Here is a 22,369-nt window from a genome sequence, read left to right on the forward strand (position 1 = left end):
TCACGAGAGAGGCACCTCACCTGCGGACCCTGGTTGGTGGTATTTTCGAACGGGTCTCCCAACACCCTCGCTTGGGCCATCTTCACCGACATAGCGACGAAGTGGTCGTAGATGTCCTCGTGCACGAAGATGCGCGACGGTGCGCAGCAGACCTGGCCCATGTTTGCGAACGAACAGTGGTGGGCTACGCCGACAGCCACTTGCACTGTAAGATAAAATCCCGGCAGCGAAGTTCTGAAAATAGGACCATGCAATGTGATCTACAAAATGACGACAATTAAACAGCGATTGCGAGGAAGTTACCACTTTTTTGGAGCTCCAACCAGCCGAACGTAGTTGTTGGCGGTGCTCGAGCTGACGCCTCAACCCCAACCTCCCCCCCATTCCTCTTCGCTTTTTTTGTTTTGTTATTGTTGCTTGTCAAGCGGCTCGCGACTGCGGTAGCCAGCCTTTCTTCTTACATTTTCTTTGGGGGTGCCTTTGTCTCGCTTCCCGGAGACGCCGGTTTTGTAAACCCAGGGTTTTCTTTTAGGGCGCGGCCTTTTGGCGGCCGTCTCTGGGCTGAGCCGCGTCGTCGTCGTAACCGAGTGAGCGATGGCAAGACCGAATAGTGAAAATACCGAGTGAACGATGGCGAGACAGACTAGTGAAAGAAAGCAAATGAGGAGACTGTCGAGAAATGGTGAGAGGAGGACGCTTTGCCGTGGCGGCGCGAGCGCTCTCCGAAAGTGTGGGGTGGGGGAGGGGAGCAGTATTCTGTAAGGTGGAAAGTGTCACGAAATTGTTAGGGGATGGCGGTTCGCCGTGGGGGTGCGAGCGCTCTTCGAAAGTTTGTGGTGGGGAGGAGGGGTCAGTAGGCTGTGCCCGCACGAGACGCTTGTCTGCGCGACGCTGGTGAAAACGGGAGGAGGGCGTACACGTGACGATGGTTTACGTTCTCTGCCTAAGACGCGGGTCACGGTCCCTTCCTGAGACGCACTTCGCGCCGCCGACGCAGAGGCTCATCATCCCTGCCGTCGAGGGAACCCACGAGTGAGTGATCCCTCAGCGCACTGCTGCTGCGCCCAAATATCGGATTAGGGAGTATCGTAATCGGCAGGCAATTTTTCGCAATAACCAATATGTTGAGAACTTTTAATCAAATAAACCGAGCAATTTCTTTTGGTGTGCTTGTCTCCTAGTTAAAATTGGCTCACGGTATCCCGTGTGCCCCCACTGTTGGGATGCGTAGGTCGCGCGCGCCACGACTGGTATTTATGCCCCAAGATATCACGTATATAAATACTTACCCTTCAGGCTCACTACTCCGGAAGGAAGTACCGTATTTACTCGCCTAATTATCGCGCTTTTTTTTTTAAATATGATGCAAAGTTAGGGGTGTGGTCATTACGCGAGGTAAATTTTTCGAGAAAAAGTTTCTGCGCAGAAAACGCAATGTTTACGAAGTCTCATGAGCATAATAAACATAACAAATAAAAACATAACAAACTCCACTGACAACCGAATGACCACTGAATGATACAAAATGCAGTGTTTTCAATACGGAACGCACCAGAACGAGTCTGGTGTGACGTGAGAACAGGTCGACGAATAAGTGGCTGCTGCTGTCACAGTGTGGGACATCAAGACACGGCTTCTGACACAGCAAGCCGAGCACATTTTGTAGATGTTTTGTGAGTACATAATGTGCATTTAGTGAGAGTTTCTTCCGCACCAATAATGAACTCACGCTTGCCGATATCGCTAATATAATCGCGTCCGCGGCAATAACGTAGCCCTGTCCGCTTTGAAAGAGGAGGAAACTAACGTAAGCACGAGAATCGTTGTCTAGACTTGGCACACATACGACATATGGTTGCGGCAAGTTCAGGGTGCGATCATTGCGCGGGAAATAAAAAAAACTCATATTTTGACGAAGAATTTCAGGGGTGGGATCATCACGCGAGTGCGATCATTATGCGAGTAAATACGGTAGGTAGTATTGATAACTGAAAACCACTGCCGCACAAGAAGTGGTAATAAAAACTTCATCCTACCTGCCCAAACCTGTGATGACTTGCAACACAATGATGCTGCGGAATAGATATAACAGGCTCTTTCGCTCATCTAGCGGTATCGGTGGGGAATACGTACAATTCGCGTCGGGAAAGATGATGAGGGGACTTTTTCCTCCCAGTTCCAGGGTCACACGCTTGCAGTTTGAGGCTCCCGATGCCATCAGCACGAGCTTTCCAACCTGTGAAAAAAAAATTGAACAAGAATACCGTTTCGTATTGTTGCGAGGATGAACAGCTAGCGAACACGCAATGTCAAAATTTGGTTCGTCTGACCGGTATTGAAAACAGTGTTGTCACTAAGTGTGGCTATACTACTTCATTAAGCTGAATGCGAGAGCTGCACTCAAGCCGGGCAAGCCTCGCTTGGTTATTCTTGGCTATTCTATTCCTGGGTCATTAAATTATTTAAGCTATACCGCTTCAAGACTGAACGGAAGCCCGCTGAGCGCTGCGTTGTGTACGCTTCTGTTGAGCGCGGCGAGCGCGACATTGAGCATCGATATTGGTGGGAGTGTCCGCCCCATCCACTCTCTGAAACCATTTGGTTGACGATAAAGGCGGTGGAAGCAATACACTGTAATAATAACGCAATTTAGAACCCCGCTATTTATACGCTAACCTCCTTTGCATACTGTCCTTTCTGCATTATGTGCAGCGTGATCACGGACTCAGCGGCATTAGGTATTTACAAAGATTATTACGCGCAATGGTGGGTAGAAAGGAAGAGCCGTAGTGAAGCACGGCAGCAGACGACACTCTCTAAACGCTCATGACCAAAAGCTCGTGGGTGTCGCCTAGCAACGCCTGTTCTTTTTTGCGCGGCATTTTTCCCCTTGTTAACTTTACTGAGCGGCTTCGTCTTGCACCGCGATTTCATGGTAGTGCGGCATGATTTCATTCTGTGACCCGTACTGAGGGTTCGCACGACAGAAGCCATTTTAAGAGGCAGGGCACCCAGTGCTTTCGCGCTAAAAATACACGAGGCAAAAATACAAAATAATGAAGTTGTAAAGATAAAATGACCTCACTGAGGGGCCTTCGCCCTGTTGCGACTAGTGAGCGGGGTACAGGCGATCGCTAGCTAGTGAATACGACCTCACTCAAACACTGAACCTTCCCCGATCAATGACGGTGGCAAAGACGAAGGGCTATAATTCAGCTTCCAAGAATGCTAGAAGCCCGCGAAGGACACAATGTCCTTGCACGTCGTACCTCCGTAGATCCTGTGAAGGAAACTTTGTCGACATCCGGGTGATTCGACAGTGCCGCACCAGCGGTTTCACCGAAGCCCGGCACTATGTTTACGACGCCTGGCGGAAAACCAGCTTCCTTGACAAGACTTGCCGCGTACAGCGCCGTCAGCGGGGTCTGCTCGGCTGGTTTCAACACCACTGTGTTGCCCGCGCACAGAGCGCAGCTGATCTTCCAGCACAGCAGGACCATGGGCACGTTCCACTGCGGATGCATTGAAGGCAGGTTTCATCAACCGGCTGCTCCTATGCAACTTTTTCTCGCTTCTTCAACCGTAACAATTCAAACTATTTCAGGAGCCGTAGCTCGCCGAATATGAAAATTTTCTTGCGGTTTGCAATAAGTGCCTTGCCGGAATGCCGCCACCATAGCGGTGCCTCTGCGCATGTCACGACGCAGGCGGGTGGGGCTACAGTTTTTCGCCTTTCGCTACAGCGCAGCCAATGGCGGAAACCACGTTACAAATACTGTAAAGGGGATGATAGCTTGTGAAACTTTTACGCAAGGGGTCGCCATTCGCTTCTAATGCAAGCGGTGATTAAATATATCGTCATCACCATCATCATCATCATCATCATCTGCCTATCTATGCCCACCGCCCAGTATCTTCTTAATTTCTAATAACAGGTCCTCAACAAACGTTTGTTTCCTGACCTACACCGCTATCTTCTTGCCCAGGCGCCATGCGGCGAGAGCGGCATGTAGATTCCCGTGGAGTGAGGGAACCACCTCCGTCTATTGTGGAGTTCGCAATGAACGCCTCTTAAATAAAATTTATTCTCTCTCTCCCTCCCTCAATGTTACACCTATCATCTTCCGTTCCATTCCTCGGTGAGTCGTCCTCAATTTGAGTTGAACCCTCTTAGTGAGCCTCTAAGTTTCTGCCCCGTAGGTGAGCACCAGTAAGACGCAGCTGACGTACACTTTCTTCTTCAGGGATAATGGTAGGCTGCCAATCATTATCTGAGAACGCCTGCCCAATGCACTCCGCCCCAGTCCTATCCTTCTAATTATCTCTGCTGCAAGTTTGGGATAACGGCAGATATTTGATCCTTAGAGGGTGCTAAGAATATGCGTGGACCGGCTTGCGATAGAGCTGGCTGATCTGTGCGCCCTTTAAAGCTGGGGCCACGGCGGCGTCAAGTCCCGGCCACAGGGCACCCGACGATTGGCGCGTCGCACGCCAGCCACGATTGTAGAAGCCTAACCTGCTCCCAAAAACGTGCCTTTGAGGAGGACGCCTTGAAGAATTTATCTGAAGCGCACCTGGCTTTTTTTCCTTCCGGACGTTCCTTTACAGTAATTAATGGGCTGTCCATGGCTTAAGTGAGAGTTGCCTTCTGAAGAAGTCCCTTCAAGATACAAAATACTTTCAGTTATTCTAACGGAAGTCCTTCGGAACATGACTTTGCTAACGTTAGTAAGACCACCCGTTCATTTTCCCTAATAAAAATTCCCCGCATTTCCCCGAGGGGAAGAATGTGAAAGTGCGAATGCACGAGTTGAATTTGCGCGGTTCGGTAATGTTCGCGAAAGAGAGATCACACACACACACACAACTACAAAGAAAGAAAGATGCATTTATTCACAGACACCTATTTGTGTTGTCGTTGTACTTGATTGCTAGAGCGGATCTCAGCTTTGAAATTTCGTGCCAGTACTCCTTTAAGCAGGTGCATTAGCCCTTCTCACGCCCGATTCTTGGCCAATCCCCCACGTGGGTATGTGCCATGTCAGCGGCCAGGCAGCGCGCGCCCATCTCCCCCCGTTGCCAAGGAAGACGAGGAGATTCCTGGCCAATCCCCCACGTGGGTATGTGCCATGTCAACGGCCAGGCTGTGCGCGCCCATCTCCACGTGCGCGGACATCGCCGGTGGACGCAGGTTCAGGGTCGCTTAAGAAGTGCATTCGCACTTAATATTCACTTCAACCTTGTAGACAAATTACTCAACTGCCTATAAAAATTTGGTAATTCAGTGCTTCAGGCAAAATAAACTAAAAAGCGCGGTGGACTCCTGGCTTGTTTTTTATGCCTGTGGTTGTAAATACAGTGAAGCTGTTAATTCGGACTCGGTTACTTCGAACTTACGGTTAATTCAAACTAACGCCCTTGTTCCGGCACCGCCGTGTATACTTCAATGAGGCAAAACTCCCGATAATTCGAATGGGGAGGTATGCAGAACGGTACATTCGAACTGGGATCCCCAGGTTTCTCTCACTCTTCGAAGAAGTCGGCCCAGAGTGATTAAAATGTGTTGCAAATCCAAATCAAACCAAATTTACTAGATATTGTAGCGTACAGCGAATGCGTGCTCCGGGTGGTAGGGGTTTTTAATGAGGCACAAAACACCAAGCGGCTACAGCCAAGGGTCTAACGGTCTAACCTAAAGCTCGAGAACCGAGGGACCGGGCCCAGCGCGCGATCCGAAGACGAAGATTCCGTTTCTTCTTCCTCGTCGTCGACCGTTGCGTGTGCCCTTTCTTATACAACACGTGACAATATTCAAAACAACGAAACACCCACCGCGGTGGCTCAGTGGCTATAGATAAGGCGCTGCGCTGCTGAGCACGAGGTCGCGAGTTGGATTCCCGGCCGCGGCGGTCGCTTTTCTGATGGAGGCGAAAAGCAAAAACGCCCGTGCGTACGAGATTTCGGTGCACGTTAAAGATCCCCAGGTGGTCCAAATTAATCCGGAGTCCTCCACTTCAGCGCGCCTCATCGCCTGCGTTGAGTCGGCGCGTTCAACCCCACAATAAATCAATCAAAACAACGAAACAAAAAATTGGCTGCGTCTCTGCTCCTTTCGTTGCAAATGTCGTCAAAAGACGATAGTCTTTGTACACATTTGCCAAGGAAATGTCCTCCTTTGCTTTACCGGTCACCTCTCATGCTGTTTCTGTTCCGTTGCGCTCATCCCAATGTAAACACACTAAGGTTTTCTCAAGGCGATTTGAATTTACCGCGTTCCACTGCTACAGGCGGGGTTCCTCGCTGCCAGCGGTGCAGTACGGATGAGCCACGCGTGAATCGAGTCGGCCGACTTCAAGGTTTATAAAACCGCGTTGCCGTGCTCCACGTGCGTTCCAAGCAGAACGTGAAACCTAGCTAATGGAACCTTTCTTTGCTGTTGCCGCGTGATTTCTCATATGCCGCCAGGAGGTGGTGCGGGCAACAGAACAGCAGGCGGCGGTTTTCTGCAGTAGATGTAGAATATCATTTGCTATCGAAAAACCAAGCATCTAGGAATTTTGTAATAAAGGAACACTGCAAATATCACTCATGCATTGATTTTCTCTCTTATATTTGCGTAATGTCTTGTTATGATTCAACAAAGTTGACAAGTATGGACATATAAACTGGGCTGAGACGTTTACATTTGGCTGTGAGTATAAGGCTATTGGACAGTAAGCATTTTACTTTGGCCGGGTGGCTGCATCGAGTTACAGACAGAGAGACAGACAGACAGACATACAGACAGACCAAAATGTCTGGGTTTAAGTAGCCCAACAAAGAGTATCGTCTTTAAACACAACAGCACATCGCGCGCTCTGCCCTGTTGCGACAACTTATTTCGCTTCGCAGCGGGCGCCGTGCCGCCGGTCCCGTGAAAGCCGTTTCAGGTTTTCTTTGTGACACGGTCGCTGGTCTGGGCCCCGCAAACGTTTAGTAGCGCCTAATTCGCGATAACGAGCCCAGAGGTGGCTTCTCTGTGTTCTGCCCGCACAGTGTGGAGCGCTGTCCGTTCATTCTAGCTGCCGCCCGCTAATTCAAACTCCGCTTAAATCGAACAATTTTATGTTCCTTTCGAGTTCCACTTAACGAGCTTTTACTGTATACGCAAGGGCATTCTGCAACGCTGTAAATTGCCAAAGTAAAACCGTGTATTAGCTCACACATCCTCCCCGTTTCGTTCGGTGGTGCATCCTATCGCGTTGTGTGAGGTCAACTTTAACGTTCCCCTGAGAAGTCGCAGAACGTGTATGTTTCTTACCGGAATAATTTGTCCGATCACGCCTATGGGCTCCCGCCGAGTGTACACGAAAAGTTGGCCGTCTGCAAGAAAGTACGTTGAATTACTGTACAGATGTTTCACTAATACGCGCAATTTAAAAAAATGCAGTCTGTTTCAACAAAATTTGAGACAAAGTACCACGTGCGCACACCTGACAAGTAATTTTCAACCATTTAAGCGTTAGCCATAATAACTGGTTAAATATTCAGAATATTTTCTTCAGGGCTTGCTCTTCTGTTCTCATTGAATACCTGTCAAGAAGGTCTAGCACGTATTTCACAAAATATTTTCTACATTATTTTTGCTGTTTTGTTCCAATTCTAAATCTGCGGAAAACAGGGTTTCTCCCGTTTGCTGAAAAACTTAAATTCCACAAAACTTGGCGGTATTTAGTACCTAATTACCTAATGTCTTAAAAAAAATTCCCCCGCATTTCCCCGAGGGGGAGAATGTGAAAGTGCGAATGCACAGTTGTCGGCCCGCTTGCGGCGCTTGCGCTCGGCCCCCTCAGCCCACCGCCTCGCCGCCTTCTCTTCCATCTCTTCCATCGGGTTTGTAGTATCACGTGTACACCACGCAGTTATCAAGCCGCTATAACGCCGCTGAGTCGCCAACGCACGCCGCTGACGACGTAGTTTGAATGCGTTAAAGATATAAGGCGCGTTCTGACACCGATATCAGCGTCGCGTCCGTGGCTTATTCGGTAGAGCGTCGGGCTGCGGCCCGAAAGTCCTCGGATCGAAACCTGGCACCGGATGCTGTTTCTTTATTAAATATAGAGGAGCACTGCGGACGCCGACGCCGCCGCCGACGCCGGCGGTGGATGGTTTGGGGTCGCTTATAAAGTGCATTCGCACTTAAAAGCTGTAGTGCAGTTACTTCAAGACGTATTTTAAAGTACTCCGAAATAATCTTACACCCTGTCTACGCCAAATCCAAAACGATGATTATTCTGTGTCCTTTATTCATGAAAGCTCGACTGTACACCCTTTACAAACGGTCTAGGCCAGTAAAAACTAAGCCTATCTTCGGCAGTACGAGTCAATATTAAGGCTTTTAAAATTAGGTAGTTAGGTTTCACAAGAGGCGACTTTTGCCAAAAGCTGTCAAACAACGGAGATTTTTTTGTGTTTACATCTGCATAGTAACAGACCGAATTTATGAAATCACGCTACCTGTCAGGTCTGTTTCAAAAGATTCAAATACGATGTCCAAATGTTACTTGGGGTCAAACTTGTTCCTGGCGTTTGTATGTAAACAAAATCACCTTGTGTATAATCGCCAACGGGATGTCGTAAAACTACGAATTTCCCTGCCCTAACTACCAGCTGCCACCTGCTCAAATAATAGAGATAGAGCTTTGGCATGTTGCCAAAAATCCGCTAATGTTAATGGGCAATTTGTCTGGTTGCGAGTGCTATATAAAGTAGAACCCCGCTCTTACGTTCCTCAGTGCTGCGTTTTCCCGGCTGCTACGTCGTTTTTGTCTAGACCCGGCGCAGCTCACATAGAGCCCCATGTATTCAAATCCTCAGTGTTTCGCCGTGGCTCAGAGTACGTTCCCCGATCATTCGTCGCAATCTGACACCCCGAACCCGCCCGGGCAATGCGCGGACCGCCATTTTGACGTTTGACGAGCCCTGGCCAGGCTTGGCTGCGGAACTGACTGCATGAAGCCTCATGTGGGTGCAATTCGTCACCACGAGATGGCCCTATAATACTCTATGCTATCCCCATCATCACTGCGCTTACAAGGGAAGTTTTACTCAGAGAACAATGCACCTCATTCACTAGAAACGTGGGAGGTGACTCTGGCCAGCGATGCCTTGGAGGACCAGCGCCAGCTGGTCGACAGGGCCTGGGCCGGGGCACAAGCTTCTGGGGCCCTGGAAAGACGACTCCACCCAAGTTTCTGCCTTTAATCCCTTCCCCAACGTCAATAAAGTTTTACTGAACTGAACTGAACTGACTTCGGAATGATGGAAGTGCGTGTTTTTCATAAAGCACCACCGCAAGAATAGCACGCGCTCTCGTCGTTATCGTGCGCTTCAAGTTTTGAGAACTCCGTTGAACTTGCAACCGCGAACTTCATCGTGCCTTGATGGGGTCACGAATACTGGAGGCGCTTTCCCTTCAGGAAAAGCTTGACGTACTGAACGCAGTAGAGCAGCAGCCAGCGCTGAAGAGAGTCGACATCGCTAGGGACCTTGCATTGCTACGCTTGGGGTTCTCCAGCGAACGCAACAAGCGGCGATCCTACATTCTCGAGTTTGTAAGGCAAAGTTGCAGAAATACAGGGTTTCAAGTCAAAGCTAGCATGTTTCCCTTCATTTTCGAATATTTCCTGACTGCTGCGTTTTCCTTGTCGTAACGTTTTGTTTTCCCCGTCCGGTGAAAAACGTATGAACGGGGTTCCACAGTATACCTATCCAACGACCTAGGCCTAAATGAGCAACAAACCCGCTCGACGATTGTACTCGTTCGTGGTTCAAGAACTTCCGTTCATGGCCGCTAGTTTTGGAGAAACGTACAAGGCAGGAGACAGGTTAGAAAAGTCAAAGACCTGCTGGGATCGTGTTGCCGTGGATCTTGTCTGCAAATCCGGCAGCATACCGCAGACACCTCACGCTTACTGAGACGTCACCCAGAGCGTTTCTGATTGGTTTTCCGTTGTCAACGCTCTCCAGGCTCTGAAAACAAACATTTTTTTTTTATATCGGAACTGGTACCAATTTCAAAGTTCAAAGTAAAATCCCACTTAAGTATTTCCGCCGTTCTTGCAGTACAGGTATGCTGGGACGAAAACGCTGCTGATTGATGAAGCGGGTTGATGAGGCTTCGCCGAAGTTCAATCGAATTATCAGTCAAATCGCGTATTGTAAAAGGCGTTTTGGTTTGAGCCTTCACACACCCATAAACTTTGAGATAATGATCGTATTTCTATTTTGTGCTGTTAATAACAAGGCTGCATACAACATTTCAGCAGCATGGTCACCAATACACCTTTAATACACCAAGACACCTCACCTACACTACGCTCGTTTCACCAAATTTGTTTTGAATTTAAAAACAAATGGCGGGTAAATTCAAAATAATATGTCATAGCCGCCGGGTTACTTGAGTGCATTGAAATATTTTATAGACATGGACGAGTTAACAATCCAGTGCGCAAACAAAACTAAGAAATTGTGCCAACACGTGACCAGGACTGCTACAGGTCACAAAATGTTGAGGTCTTTCAATTGCATGTATTGCGTGATGAGCTTTTCATTTGCGAATGCAGTGGAGTGAGGAGGAATGCCTTTACTATCAGAGGGGGCATGAATGCCCTGTTGGGGAAGGAAAGGGACATGAAGGAAGGGAGGGAATAATCGAAAAAAAAAGAACAATGTTCAAGGTTCAATCACCTTAAATGGTGGATAGCATTGTAAAGTCCGTGAACATATAGTTCGCAGAAACCGTGAAGAGATAGGTGCGACGATTTTTAGAGTTGTCGGTCCAGGTTATTACACCAGCTTGTAAAGACCACTGGTTAGTGCGTATTCAATAACTTCCTCAAGTACTGAGGGGTCCTCTCGAACGCGTTGCAGGTGCGCTTCTTCATCTCCGGGTGGGGAACCGAGGTCCAATAGTGGCTCGCGATCGGTCTTGAAGTGCTCACAGTGCCATATCAAATGGTACAGGTTAGGGATACACTTCTCGTCACAATACGGGCAGCGTTGGATGTGCGAGCTGGCTCCGTGGGTCCATTTATGTAGTACATGAGGGGTTAGGGCCGTGTTAGCGTAAATCTTATTAGCTACCACCTCGCCCGAGCGTGTAAGCGTCTTGAGCGGGCCCAGAAGAAATTTCCGCCGTTGCGAAATTGAGTGAGCAGGTCACAGTTCTCGCATGAAACATGTTTTTTGCTGTCTACGATCCTTTAGCATTTATACTTGGTAGTCTACACCGATCGCTATTGGAGCAAAACATTTTGCGCGACTTACTACAGAAATGTCCGAAAACATCGGTCAGTAGCGTTGTAGTAAGAAAACGTTTCATTTTATCTGCCACTTACGTTCCATTAGTCGTTTATTGCTTCATTAGTGTTATGTTTGCGGGGACTAACTTATCCGTGTCTTCCGTTTTTTGCACTCAAGATAGTCTCACCAAAAGTCAAGGCTGATGGCTCACCGCGATATATTCCGCGTCGCGTTCAATGAGGTCCGCCAGTTTGTTGAGAAGGAGACCCCGCTTGGAAGCATCCATGGTGCGCCACACCGATCCACGCTGGAAGGCCGCGCGGGCCGCCTTCACAGCCGCATCAATGTCCTCCTGCACGTTGGAGGGAATGGTAGTAGAGCGAACGTTGCGTAGCGCATGCCCGTGAAACGGCAGGCAAGCAATCAATCTACTCAGCAATCCTCAATATTTCCGTACGCAGTTACTATCGATGCACCATTGTTTGAGACTTCTTCCAGGCGACATGAAATGGTACATTTCCTCTCCCTGGTCGTTTCAACGTTTTTTCACATCTGTAAGGTAACGTCACTCTTCAGGTCATCACTTTATTGTGGCTAGTAGTTGCTTGAAAGCCAAGGAGCAGGAAAATTCATTTTCATAGTGGCAACGGCACCACTAGGACTTGTCTCCAATAGTTCATGGCTAACATTAACCGAGTGCTTTGTAGGTGATGCCGAGGCAACTACGTTCGTCTAACCGCAAATGATATTTACCTTTTGGCTAATGAAGTTGCGGGAAGAAGTCTGAAATATTAATATCAAGGAAGTGGAAACAAGGGTATAGGAGTGATTTAAGGAACCGTGGCAGGAAGGAATGAAGGAAGAAACGATTCAAGAGTTTCATCCTCCAATTAAATTTCACAGGTTTTACGCATTGTTTCTAGGAAGGCCTTCGGTGTTCGATGGAAGCCAATACCTGTCTGGCTAAGTGTTCTCTAGCGCTTCTCAATTACCCAAGCTGTTAGAGAGGCTGCAGAAAAACTAACGGGCTCATTACACAAGAGTGTTACGCATAAAGAGGAAAGTTTTGAAAACTATGGCGCTGCCCCTTTTACATGACGCTAATCTTCAGCGGTTCAGAGCAGTGAAGCGAGGATATGACTTCGGAACACGCCTGACCAGACTTCCAACCGCGTTCCTTTACTCAACCCCTTTTTCCCATAGCGCCGCGTCGGAGTAACGAATGCGACAGGGAAGCAAACGAGTTTTCAAGCTAAGCCTATTACTCTAGTTACAAACCCAGCAAAACGCCTGGTAGACTCCATAGTAGCTTCAAGCTCAGCAAAGGCCAACAGGTGCCTGGTAAAGTTTCGCGGCGGCGAAGGAAGCTCTACCGACCACCCATCGGTCACCAACCCAACCAATTCGCGAAACCAACGGCTTCCGCAGTGCAACCGTCTAATCGCGCCTTCGTTAAAAGGGGAAGGGGGCGGCAAATGGGGGTAGCGGAGAGAGTAAGGACAGGCTCAGCCAAGGATAACCCGGCGTTTTGTGCGTTCGACAGTGAAAGCTCTAATCGCTCGTTTGTTTCGCAGAGATGGCTGCTGAGAGACAGATAGGGGAGAACTGTAAGAGCACGCGTCATGAGGAAATGATACAATCATCCTTAACAGCGCTTGACAACACGACGGCGATGAAGAGGGGACACTTAGACGGCGCCGTCTTGAGTCCCCTCTTCCTCGCCGTCGTGTTGTCAAGCGCTGTTTAGGATGGACGAATACCAACTAACCCAGCTGTCGAGTCTGTTGAAAATGATACAAGGTGGCGCTGCGTGCAAGCTTCAGCTAGGGTGCCTGGATGTTCCTCCTCGCCCGCCCCTCCGTGAAGGGTGGAAACATTCTTTGCAGGGTCCCTCGCCGCCTCGACCGGTTTTCGGAGCCGCCGACCGCCATTACGAATCCCGCTACTGCGGCGGAACCGCCGAATTTTGCAGCGGCCGACGTGCTGTAACTGTCTGGCCGCGATTAGCGGCTCAAAATGCCTGGTTGCTGCGTGCCTCTGTGCACAAACCACTGCAGGAATGGTTGGCGAATGTTGGCGAATGTTTCTGTGGTGGTATCTTGCGCAATATTTTTAATTTATCAAGTGAAGGTGCTGAACCAGACACGTACTTTTGGGATTTCATTGCATCATTTTGAGTATTATAACGAGATGTGGCTGTGTGTAGCAAACTGGGAGACTTTCTGTTGTAATCAGTTCCCCTTGAATTATATTTCATGACTTCTCGCTTTGTTTGGTTGTGTTTGTTTGTTTTAACTTTTTACAAAATGATTCCCAATCCTTTTACTTTTATTTGTGAATCGATTTTTCTTTTTTCTGATAGTTTTCTTACAAGTTCCCCTCCTCCATTTTTGGAGGTAGGTCCACTAGAGCTGTGCACGGGCCCGGGCCGGGTAGCATGCAATATTTCGGGCCCGGGCCGGACTCGGGCTTGAACCAAAAATTTTGTCGGGCCGGGCCGGTCCGATCCGGCCCGGGCAGTTCCTGAGGCACGGCTGTCCTGTGCAGCAAATTCTAAATTGTTGGCAAGAGAAAGTTTTTTGATATTTCCAGTAAAGTGAAAAAAAAAAGGAAGTGCTGATTCACTACCGCGCCGTTAAAAGATGTGATAAAAAAACGATTGCACTTAGAAAGCCTTCACATCAATAAAAGAAACGTCTGGGTCCCACCAGCTTAGTTCGTGCTGCTGAGCACGAAGTCGCGGGTTCCATTCCCGGCCGCGGCGGCCGCTTTTCTGATGGAAGCGAAAAGCAGAAACGCCCGTGTGTACGAGATTTCGGCGCGCGTTAGATCCCCAGGTGGTCAAAATTAATCCGGAGCCCTCCACTACGGCGCACCTCATCGACTGCGTTGCGTCGGCGCGTTAAACCCTACAATCAATCAAACCATCAGCTTAGTGGGAGAGAGCGGGCCAGGAAACGAGGACACTCCAGCCACCGACTACAACATGATTGTATTTGCTCTCTCCTTTTCAAACTAAAACAAACAGAACAAACGTGGCCTGGATTTCGCAGTGTGTGCAGAGTTTGAAGAACCAATTTTCTAAGCAGAGCCCATAATTATTTCGGGCAAGAATTTCTTTAGAGCCATGACTAAAGGCAAGAAAGAACTGAAGCGCAGATAAAATCATGCTGCCAACGTAACTAGAGGGAAAGACAAAAATTTCAGCAAGGAATGAAAGAACGCAAGGCGCAATATCTGTTCAAGAATTACAATAATAAAAAAAATCACCTTACTCGGAATCATTTAAGGTATCCTCGAGTGTGCCTTGATTTCGAAGGCTGGCAAATGAAGTTACACGGCTACCGAAAAAAAAAAAAAGCTTCTAAGTGAGGATAAGTTGTACAAAGTTCGGTCCAAGTTTAAAGGAAATTTAAATCTTAGACAGTCGTATTCGCTTTGTGCTTACGCTTTTTAGGTTAACAACAAACATCTTCAAGTTCATGTTAATATCCTGTCGGACTAGGGATGATATTTAACAACACTCTGGCGGGCTCGGGCCGGGCTCGCGCTCAGATTTTAAATATTCGTCGAGCTCGGGCCGGGCTCAATTTTTATGAATTTCTCTTTATCGGGGCGGGTCGGGCCGGGCCTAGAAATTTCGGCCCGTGCACAGCTCTAAGGTCCACCCCCTCACCCAAAATTAACTTCTGCATGCTGCGCCACTATTTACTGTACCTATTAAATGGCTTCGCCGATTAGGCATTTTTGTTCATTTACAAAGCGTTTACATTTGGTGCTTCTTGGCCAATTTTTCTTTTTTTTTCTTTATGTGTTAACCGCGGTGCTTTAGATAAGCCTCTGCTATTTCGTCCATTCACTTTTAGCTTTTGTTTTCCCCTTGGAGATACAACTACATACACTACTACAACAACTGAGTCCTCGCTTCGCCATTTGCGCATTATCTTGCATATACAAGGTATGCTTTTTGCGGCTATGATTTTCGGCAAAGAAGGCTCATGATTAATATCAGTTAACTGCGAAATCAGACAGACTTAGTGGAAGAACAGGGCGATTCATGTAACATACCTCTCCCGCGAAGTCTTTTCACAATACATTGCCGGTCGAACGCACTTATATAAGACGCAACTTTTTCGCAGATGAGATTTAACACCAAAACTAACGATCAAGAAGCGAGCCTCATTGATGCATTATTATGCGTGTTACATTTAAAAGTGTAGAGACATTGCGCTGACTTAAGTTTACAAAACAAAAAAGTAGGAGACGCACGTATAGGCGGTAGGCACGGATGCGCCTCTGTGTGCCGTGTTTCTCCCGCTATTTCTTCTTGTCGACTTAGCTAGCGCAGTGTTTTCACTGTTAAGACGTACAAACAAGCCCACAAATAAGTTCTCCTTCCCTCTGGAAGCGGTTTGTGGCCACGGAATGCGTGTGCATATAAGAATCCGATAGGACATCCCCGTGCTTGCAGCGCGCTGGGATCAACATGGCGGTTTCCGTAGCAGACGACGCAGTTGTCTCCACCCGTCACGGAGGGGCGGCGAGGAGGAACATCCAGGCACCCTAGCTTCAGCACAAGTTAGCACTTACTGCGGTGACTGCACAGAACAGCGTCTGTGTTTTGTTTTGCTGTGCAGTTGTGTTCATGTTCACAGCGCGCTGTCACCCGAAAACCGAGCTCGACAAACTTGATTCACCCCATTCAACCACTCTAAAACTTATGGCTGCGGTAGCATGTGTGTAGTGCTTCCGAGACGCAGAACGCTTTCTTATGGATGACCTTCATCCTCAACGGTTGAGAGAAATATCGTTGCTTCATTCCTTTCGTCTAAATTCTGTGGCACCTCTCTTGCAATGTGCTAGATAGCTTCGCTGGTCGTCCACCTTCACGGAGTAGAGTAGCTTCAAATTTTTGTCTGGGGAGTCGGGCACGTCCGAGCTGTGCGAAAATCTCGTTGAAACAATGCTGTGGTGAGGGATGCACTACTGTCATAAAAGGGGGAAACTGACCTGGCTGTGGACAACCGATTTTGAAATCTACGGTTTTCGAAAGTCCGTGCTTTGGTTCGTTCACTGCAACGTCTGTGTAGGTGCCTGTAACTGCAGGTGGGTATAATGTGGCTTTTTAAGCTTTCCTTTTTCCTTTACGTTTATTTTGGCGTTGCACCAACTCGTATTTAATTCGTTTTCCTAAACTTGTTGTTAGCATTGTTTTCATTGTTTTTCTAACTCCCGCCTTCTATGTAGTACCCTCCTCGTGATGGCCTTTATAGGTATCTTGAATGAATAAATAAAAAAATAATAAATAAATAAATAAATAAATAAATAAATAAATAAATAAATAAATAAATAAATAAATAAATAAATAAATAAATAAATAAATAAATAAATAAATAAATAAATAAATAAATAAATAAATAAATAAATAAAGTATACTGCTACTAAATGATTTACTGTTAGTTGTATCATGGTCACACCAACTCTATCATTGAACTACACAGAAAGCCTATATCAACTGGCAGGCAGCGGAATCCTGCTCAGAACTGTAACATCTTCGAGCTGGGAAGAAAAGGCGTTTCAGAAAGGACGTAAGTTAACAATGAGGCCGCAACCTTGGCAAACCTGTACGTGAAGAAGATTATCTTCGCATAGAATTCACTATGTGGGTATCGATAGTAGTTTTGGTCTGCAGACACACAATTTTCGGGAGTGGTACATACCACACCAGCGTTTACCCTGATTTCCTCAAATAAAAGAAGAAAAAAAATGAAAAGGAACATCGGGAAAGCAAGCAAAAAAGGAAGTAATACCCTGGTACAAAAGAAATGTATTCTGGGTGCATGACCTAGATTCCAGAAACTAGCTTGAGCTCTCACCTTCTGTCCCTCCTGCACCTCGACGATCTTCTGCTCAGTTGCAGGGTTGTAAGTGGCAAACGTCTTTCCAGACTTCGAGTTGATGAACTCATTGTTGATGAACAGCTGTAACGTGTGCAAGGTAAGACACACTCACAAAACACTCACGTGCCGGTAAATACGCCAGGTTCAAATAACAATCAATCAATCAATCAATCAATCAATCAATCAATCAATCAATCAATCAATCAATCAATCAATCAATCAATCAATCAATCAATCAATCAATCTCTTTATTATAGTGCCCAGGTAAAGCCGTAGCCTTTGTTCTGGCGCACTTAAGAAAAAGACAGACGACGACACAAATACATCCACGCGTGAGAACAACAAAATACAAGCGAAGAACAAAACTAGAATGAAGAATAAAGGTCATTTAACAAAATCAATGATTTGGGCACACTAAAGTTGGAACAATCACGAAACGATAAAACACAGTGTCATAAAAATTTGACAATTCAAACGGGCAGATATAGGTATATATGAGTAGGAACAGTAACAAAGGCGAGCGAAATAAACGGAAATAGGGCAATGAAAATAGAATTAAAACTGGTCGGAACCAAATCAGGGAGAGACAGAAGTCAGAAGGTCGCACATGTAAGACCGAAGGGGTGTATGGAACAGGTCAATATTATGGGAGTAGAGATTGTATGTTTCTTGAAGGCGGTACAATGTGCAGTGTCTATTGCAAGTCTTACAGGTACGAACTATAGGAGACTTACGGGTAAGTTTCGACTGTACTCTAAGATTTACATTTTGCAAGCAACTCTGAACAAGAAATAATCCCGTGTACAAGTTTAAATAAAAAAATTAGGTCAGCATTGGTTCGTCTTGACTTCAAACTTTGGAGAGGATTAGAAGTAAAAAAGTCTGAACCATTGCCACTGTGGCGGGAGAAACGATGTTTGTGGATAGATATGAACTTATTTTGCACTTTGTCAAGTACATTACTGTTCGACTGGAACGTGCCGTTCCAAACAACAGAGGCATATTCTAAAATAGGGCGGACAACAGACAAATAAAGCTTTAGTAGTGAGACAGGTTTGCTGAATTCTCTAAATATTCGACAGACAAACCCCAAGCGGCGAAGGGCGCGCTTAGAAATAGAATCCACATGAGCAGAAAAGTTTAGCTCACTGTCAAATACCACTCCAAGGTCAGATATTTTCAGCAAACGCGGTAGTGGCACACGTTTCACAACGTACGGATAAAGTATGGGGTTTGGTTTACGAGTGTAGGACATAACCTTCGTTTTAGTGCCACTAAGAGCAAGTTTGTTCGCGGAGCACCAGTTGCTAAAAGCATCCACATCAGATTGAAGAGCTAGGCAATCTTCAGCGCTAGTAACTTCTTTAAATATTGTTACGTGGCAGTAGGACGGATGACATGAACCATGGTCGATGCTGAAGCGATCTATTTACAGAAAGAGATGCAAGCTATTTACAATTCGGCCATCACAGCACGAGCGATAGCCCCACGCCACCGTCTTCGTCTTCGTCGGTATAAGATGCCCATCGCACTAGGCTGCGCAGTCCACTTCCTCGTCTTCTCGTTACATACCCCCCGCCATCCAAAACGACCGTCCCGATCGAGGTCACAGTCAATGAACCCGTGCGGTGAAGATGAAATGAATATAAACAGTGAAGTCCTTGCCGCCACTGCACACGCTGATCGGTTCATGAAGATGGGCCCCAGAACAGCGATGCCGCCGACGCCACGAAGGAACCTCAAGCTCTTGGAATCGCGCCGGAAAACTGGGCAGGGGAATGTCGTCGGCTTCTGGTCTGGTCGCGGCTAGTCAGGTCGCCTGGTCTCGTCGGATCACGGGCAGGGGACACCGGGCTGGGGAATGCGCAGGCCAATGGCTCACCGGGGCTGGGGCGGACCGACGCGATCCTTGATCCTTGAGGTGGTCGCTTCAGAAACTGAGACGGGCGTAGCTGGAGGTCTACGAAGGGAATCAGAACCGCAACCTCCACCAAACCATGTTACGTGGCGGTAGGACGGATGACATGAACCATGGTCGATGCTGAAGCGATCTATTTACAGAAAGAGATGCAAGCTATTTACAATTCGGCCATCACAGCACGAGCGATAGCTCCACGCCACCGTCTTCGTCTTCGTCGGTATAAGATGCCCATCTCACTAGGCTGCGCAGTCCACTTCCTCGTCTTCTCGTTACAATATTTTGATGTCATCAGCATATAACAGAAAACAAGAGTGATTTATAAAGGCTGAGACGTCATTAACAAACAAAGAAAACAAAAGGGGCCCTAGAACAGATCCCTGAGGCACACCACTGGAAGCATAGTAGGCAGCAGATTCTTTATCATTAACAGAGACAAAACATGACCTATTATTAAGATAGCTGCTGAGTAACTCCACGAAGCAAACGGGAATGTTATAAGTAGACATTTTATGCAGAAGCAAGGAATGGTCAACTACGTCAAACGCTTTGCTGACGTCACAGTACACGGTATCGAGCTGACCCCGCCAATGCACAGCTTCTGAGGCAAATGACATAAAAGACACAAGGTTTGTAGTAGTTCAACGGCCAGATAAAAAACCGTGTTGTTCTGGAAGAAGGATGTTTTTGACACTACTCGACAAAATTACGTACGTGCAAAATTGATTCGAACAGTTTGCTTGCCGAGCAGAGGATAGAAATTGGCCTGTAGTTTTCTACTTTTGTTTTCACACCAGACTTACACACAGGAACAATACGCGCGACTTTGCAGAGGCGCGGAAAGGTAGATGATTTTATACAGTTGTTAAATATAGAAGCGAGAATCGGAGCTAGTATGACCCCGTAAGCGTTTAGTAGTGCGGAGGGAATTCCGTCCAGACCAGAGGAAAGAGATGGCTTTAGCTGTTTGAGTGCCTTGAGAACGTCTTCTTCGCATATAAGGTTGATACAGAAATTCGAAGAAGACAGTTCGCGGCCGCGGGAGAGGGTATTGGGTCCAAATACTGAACTGAAGTGCTGAGCAAATGCATCGGCAACAGAAGCGATATCATTTCCCTTTTCATTGAGAAGGCTGATGTGTTCTCGGCTCTTCGTGCCGGAGCGAAAACGGACGTACTGCCAGAAGCATTTGGAACTCCGCGTAGCATCATTTTCAACAGCAGAGATGTACAGTAACCGATCCCGCTTATAGAACACTTTGCACAAAGACCTATAATAGACAAATTGCTGTTGCCATGACTCACTATTTGTCCGCCGTGCCCACGGTGTAAAACTATTCTTACACCGTGGCCGTGCCTTCCGATGGGCACGCTTCTTATGTTTCAAGGCCACGCGGAGCTCACCTGAAAACCAAGCGGGGAATTTAGAGTTTCTGGGCCGCTTACGCGGGAAGAATCTGCGCATACCTTCTTGCATAATAGACGAAAATTGCTCGACTTGCTCATCAACTTTTCCAGCGTTCAAAACCTCAGACCAATCAAACTCCGACAGATAATTATAAAAACCTACGTAGTCCCCAGCGGCAAAGTTAAAGGCAGGACGGGCAGATGGACAGGAGCGAATGAACTGAGGGGAACACGGTAAAGAGAGATACAAGGGAGGAAGATACTTGTTAGGACACACAAGATGAAAGTCGGACTTGGAAACACTGAGAGAATGAAGATTTGAAAAGCAAAGGTCAAGCGTGTTTCCGTTGCAGTTTTTTACACCATTTTTTTGCTGGAGGTCAGCAAAAGAATTGAAGTCGAGAAGGCAGGTGCCTTTCCGTATGGCATAGTGGTATTGATGCTGGACGGTGCCATCCAACCAGTCGATACCAGGTGCGTTAAAATCGCCAGCGATACAGAAGTCATGACGGGGATTTGAGGTGACGACGGTTTCGATGGCCGAAATGCCTGACTCATACTCATGTGGATGAAGATTTGGAGAAAAGTAAAATGTAGAAAGTAATATATTCCGCTTACCTGGGCCGCATAATTCAACCCAGACAGATTCATCCACAGTTTCGATATCACTGCCCCTCAAGGAAGCAATAGAACGATCCACAGCTATGAGAACACCCCCACCAAAACTTTTACCTTTTGTACAGTCCCGGTCACTGCGGTAAACATTAAAATTTTCGGTAAAATAGTCCCCGGAGGCAATATCTGGTTCAAGCCAGGTTTCCGTAAGAATAATAATATGAAAATCGGATGAAGATACAGAATAAAAAAACTCACTAGCCTTTGTCCGTAGGCCACGAACGTTTTGATAGAGAATGTTCAGGCGCATCCGGGTGGATTATTATTAGATGTAATAATAATAATAATAATAATAATAATAATAATAATAATAATAATAATAATAATAATAATAATAATAATCAATCAATCAATCAATCAATCCACCTTTATTTTCGGTGCCCAGGAACAACCCTAGGGTCTTGGTACTGGTACACCATATACAAATCGTACATAAAAACAAACTAAAATCAAGACAACACAACACACAAAACTGTATGCATGAAAGAAACAATAAAGTAAAGATAGTTACAGTAATCTCAGAAAGCAAAACAGCAAAAAAAAAGAAAAAAAGCAAAGAAAAGAAAAGAAACAGGAGACCTAGCGTTGCAAGCCATGACACTCGGACAGCGAAATGTTCAAGGCACGTGAAAAACAGGAAATACTCACTGAACATGACAGCGATAAGTTATACGCATAACACGAAGGTTTTATAACAAAATGTTCGGAAGTTTCAACTTTGAAAGAAGTTCAGCATTACAAGCACTGGCACTCAAACCTACAGAAATTCAAGCAACGCAAAACCAGGAAATGTGAAAAACAAACAAACAAGAACATGATTTGCCTAAAATAAATACAGCACATAAATTTGCAATGACTAAAGGCACTTAAGCTACAACAGTTTTCAAGTCGTTTGAGAACAAAGAAAAAGAGCTCTGAAATATATCAAGACGATCAGAATATTCATTATATGCACATTGTATTCTGCAGATGGACGAGCGTCTTCTACTTAAAGCATCTGTTCTAAAAGTTCGAAATGTTCGGAAAAGTTTGTTCGGCAAGTTGACATTGATAAGTGTAACCAAGTCGTCACACAAAATATCCCCATGAAGAAGTTTAAAAAGAAAGATAATATCAGCTCGCATTCGTCGACACCGAAGGGAAGGAAGACTTTTCAGAAAAGGCACACTGCCGTTAGCGTCTTCTAG

General features: G+C 46.6%; 1 protein-coding gene across 2 annotated transcripts in view; it reads right to left on the minus strand.

Annotated features, from left to right (window-relative positions):
* LOC144142849 (aldehyde dehydrogenase 1A1-like) overlaps positions 1-22,369 on the minus strand; it is a 49,768-nt gene that overhangs the window by 7,266 nt on the left and 20,133 nt on the right. For both annotated transcript variants that reach the window (XM_077674644.1, XM_077674643.1), the window contains 7 exons: positions 17,160-17,264; positions 11,495-11,635; positions 9,885-10,011; positions 7,301-7,362; positions 3,270-3,512; positions 2,134-2,236; positions 16-205 (listed from right to left, as the gene is read on the minus strand). In XM_077674644.1, the coding sequence (XP_077530770.1) occupies positions 16-205; positions 2,134-2,236; positions 3,270-3,512; positions 7,301-7,362; positions 9,885-10,011; positions 11,495-11,635; positions 17,160-17,264 (971 nt within the window). The remainder of the gene's footprint in view (positions 1-15; positions 206-2,133; positions 2,237-3,269; positions 3,513-7,300; positions 7,363-9,884; positions 10,012-11,494; positions 11,636-17,159; positions 17,265-22,369) is intronic.

Source organism: Haemaphysalis longicornis, unplaced genomic scaffold (genome assembly GCF_048455015.1).
Source record: "Haemaphysalis longicornis isolate Haplotype H1 unplaced genomic scaffold, Haemaphysalis longicornis Haplotype H1 scaffold_6, whole genome shotgun sequence".
Lineage (NCBI taxonomy): Eukaryota > Metazoa > Arthropoda > Arachnida > Ixodida > Ixodidae > Haemaphysalis > Haemaphysalis longicornis.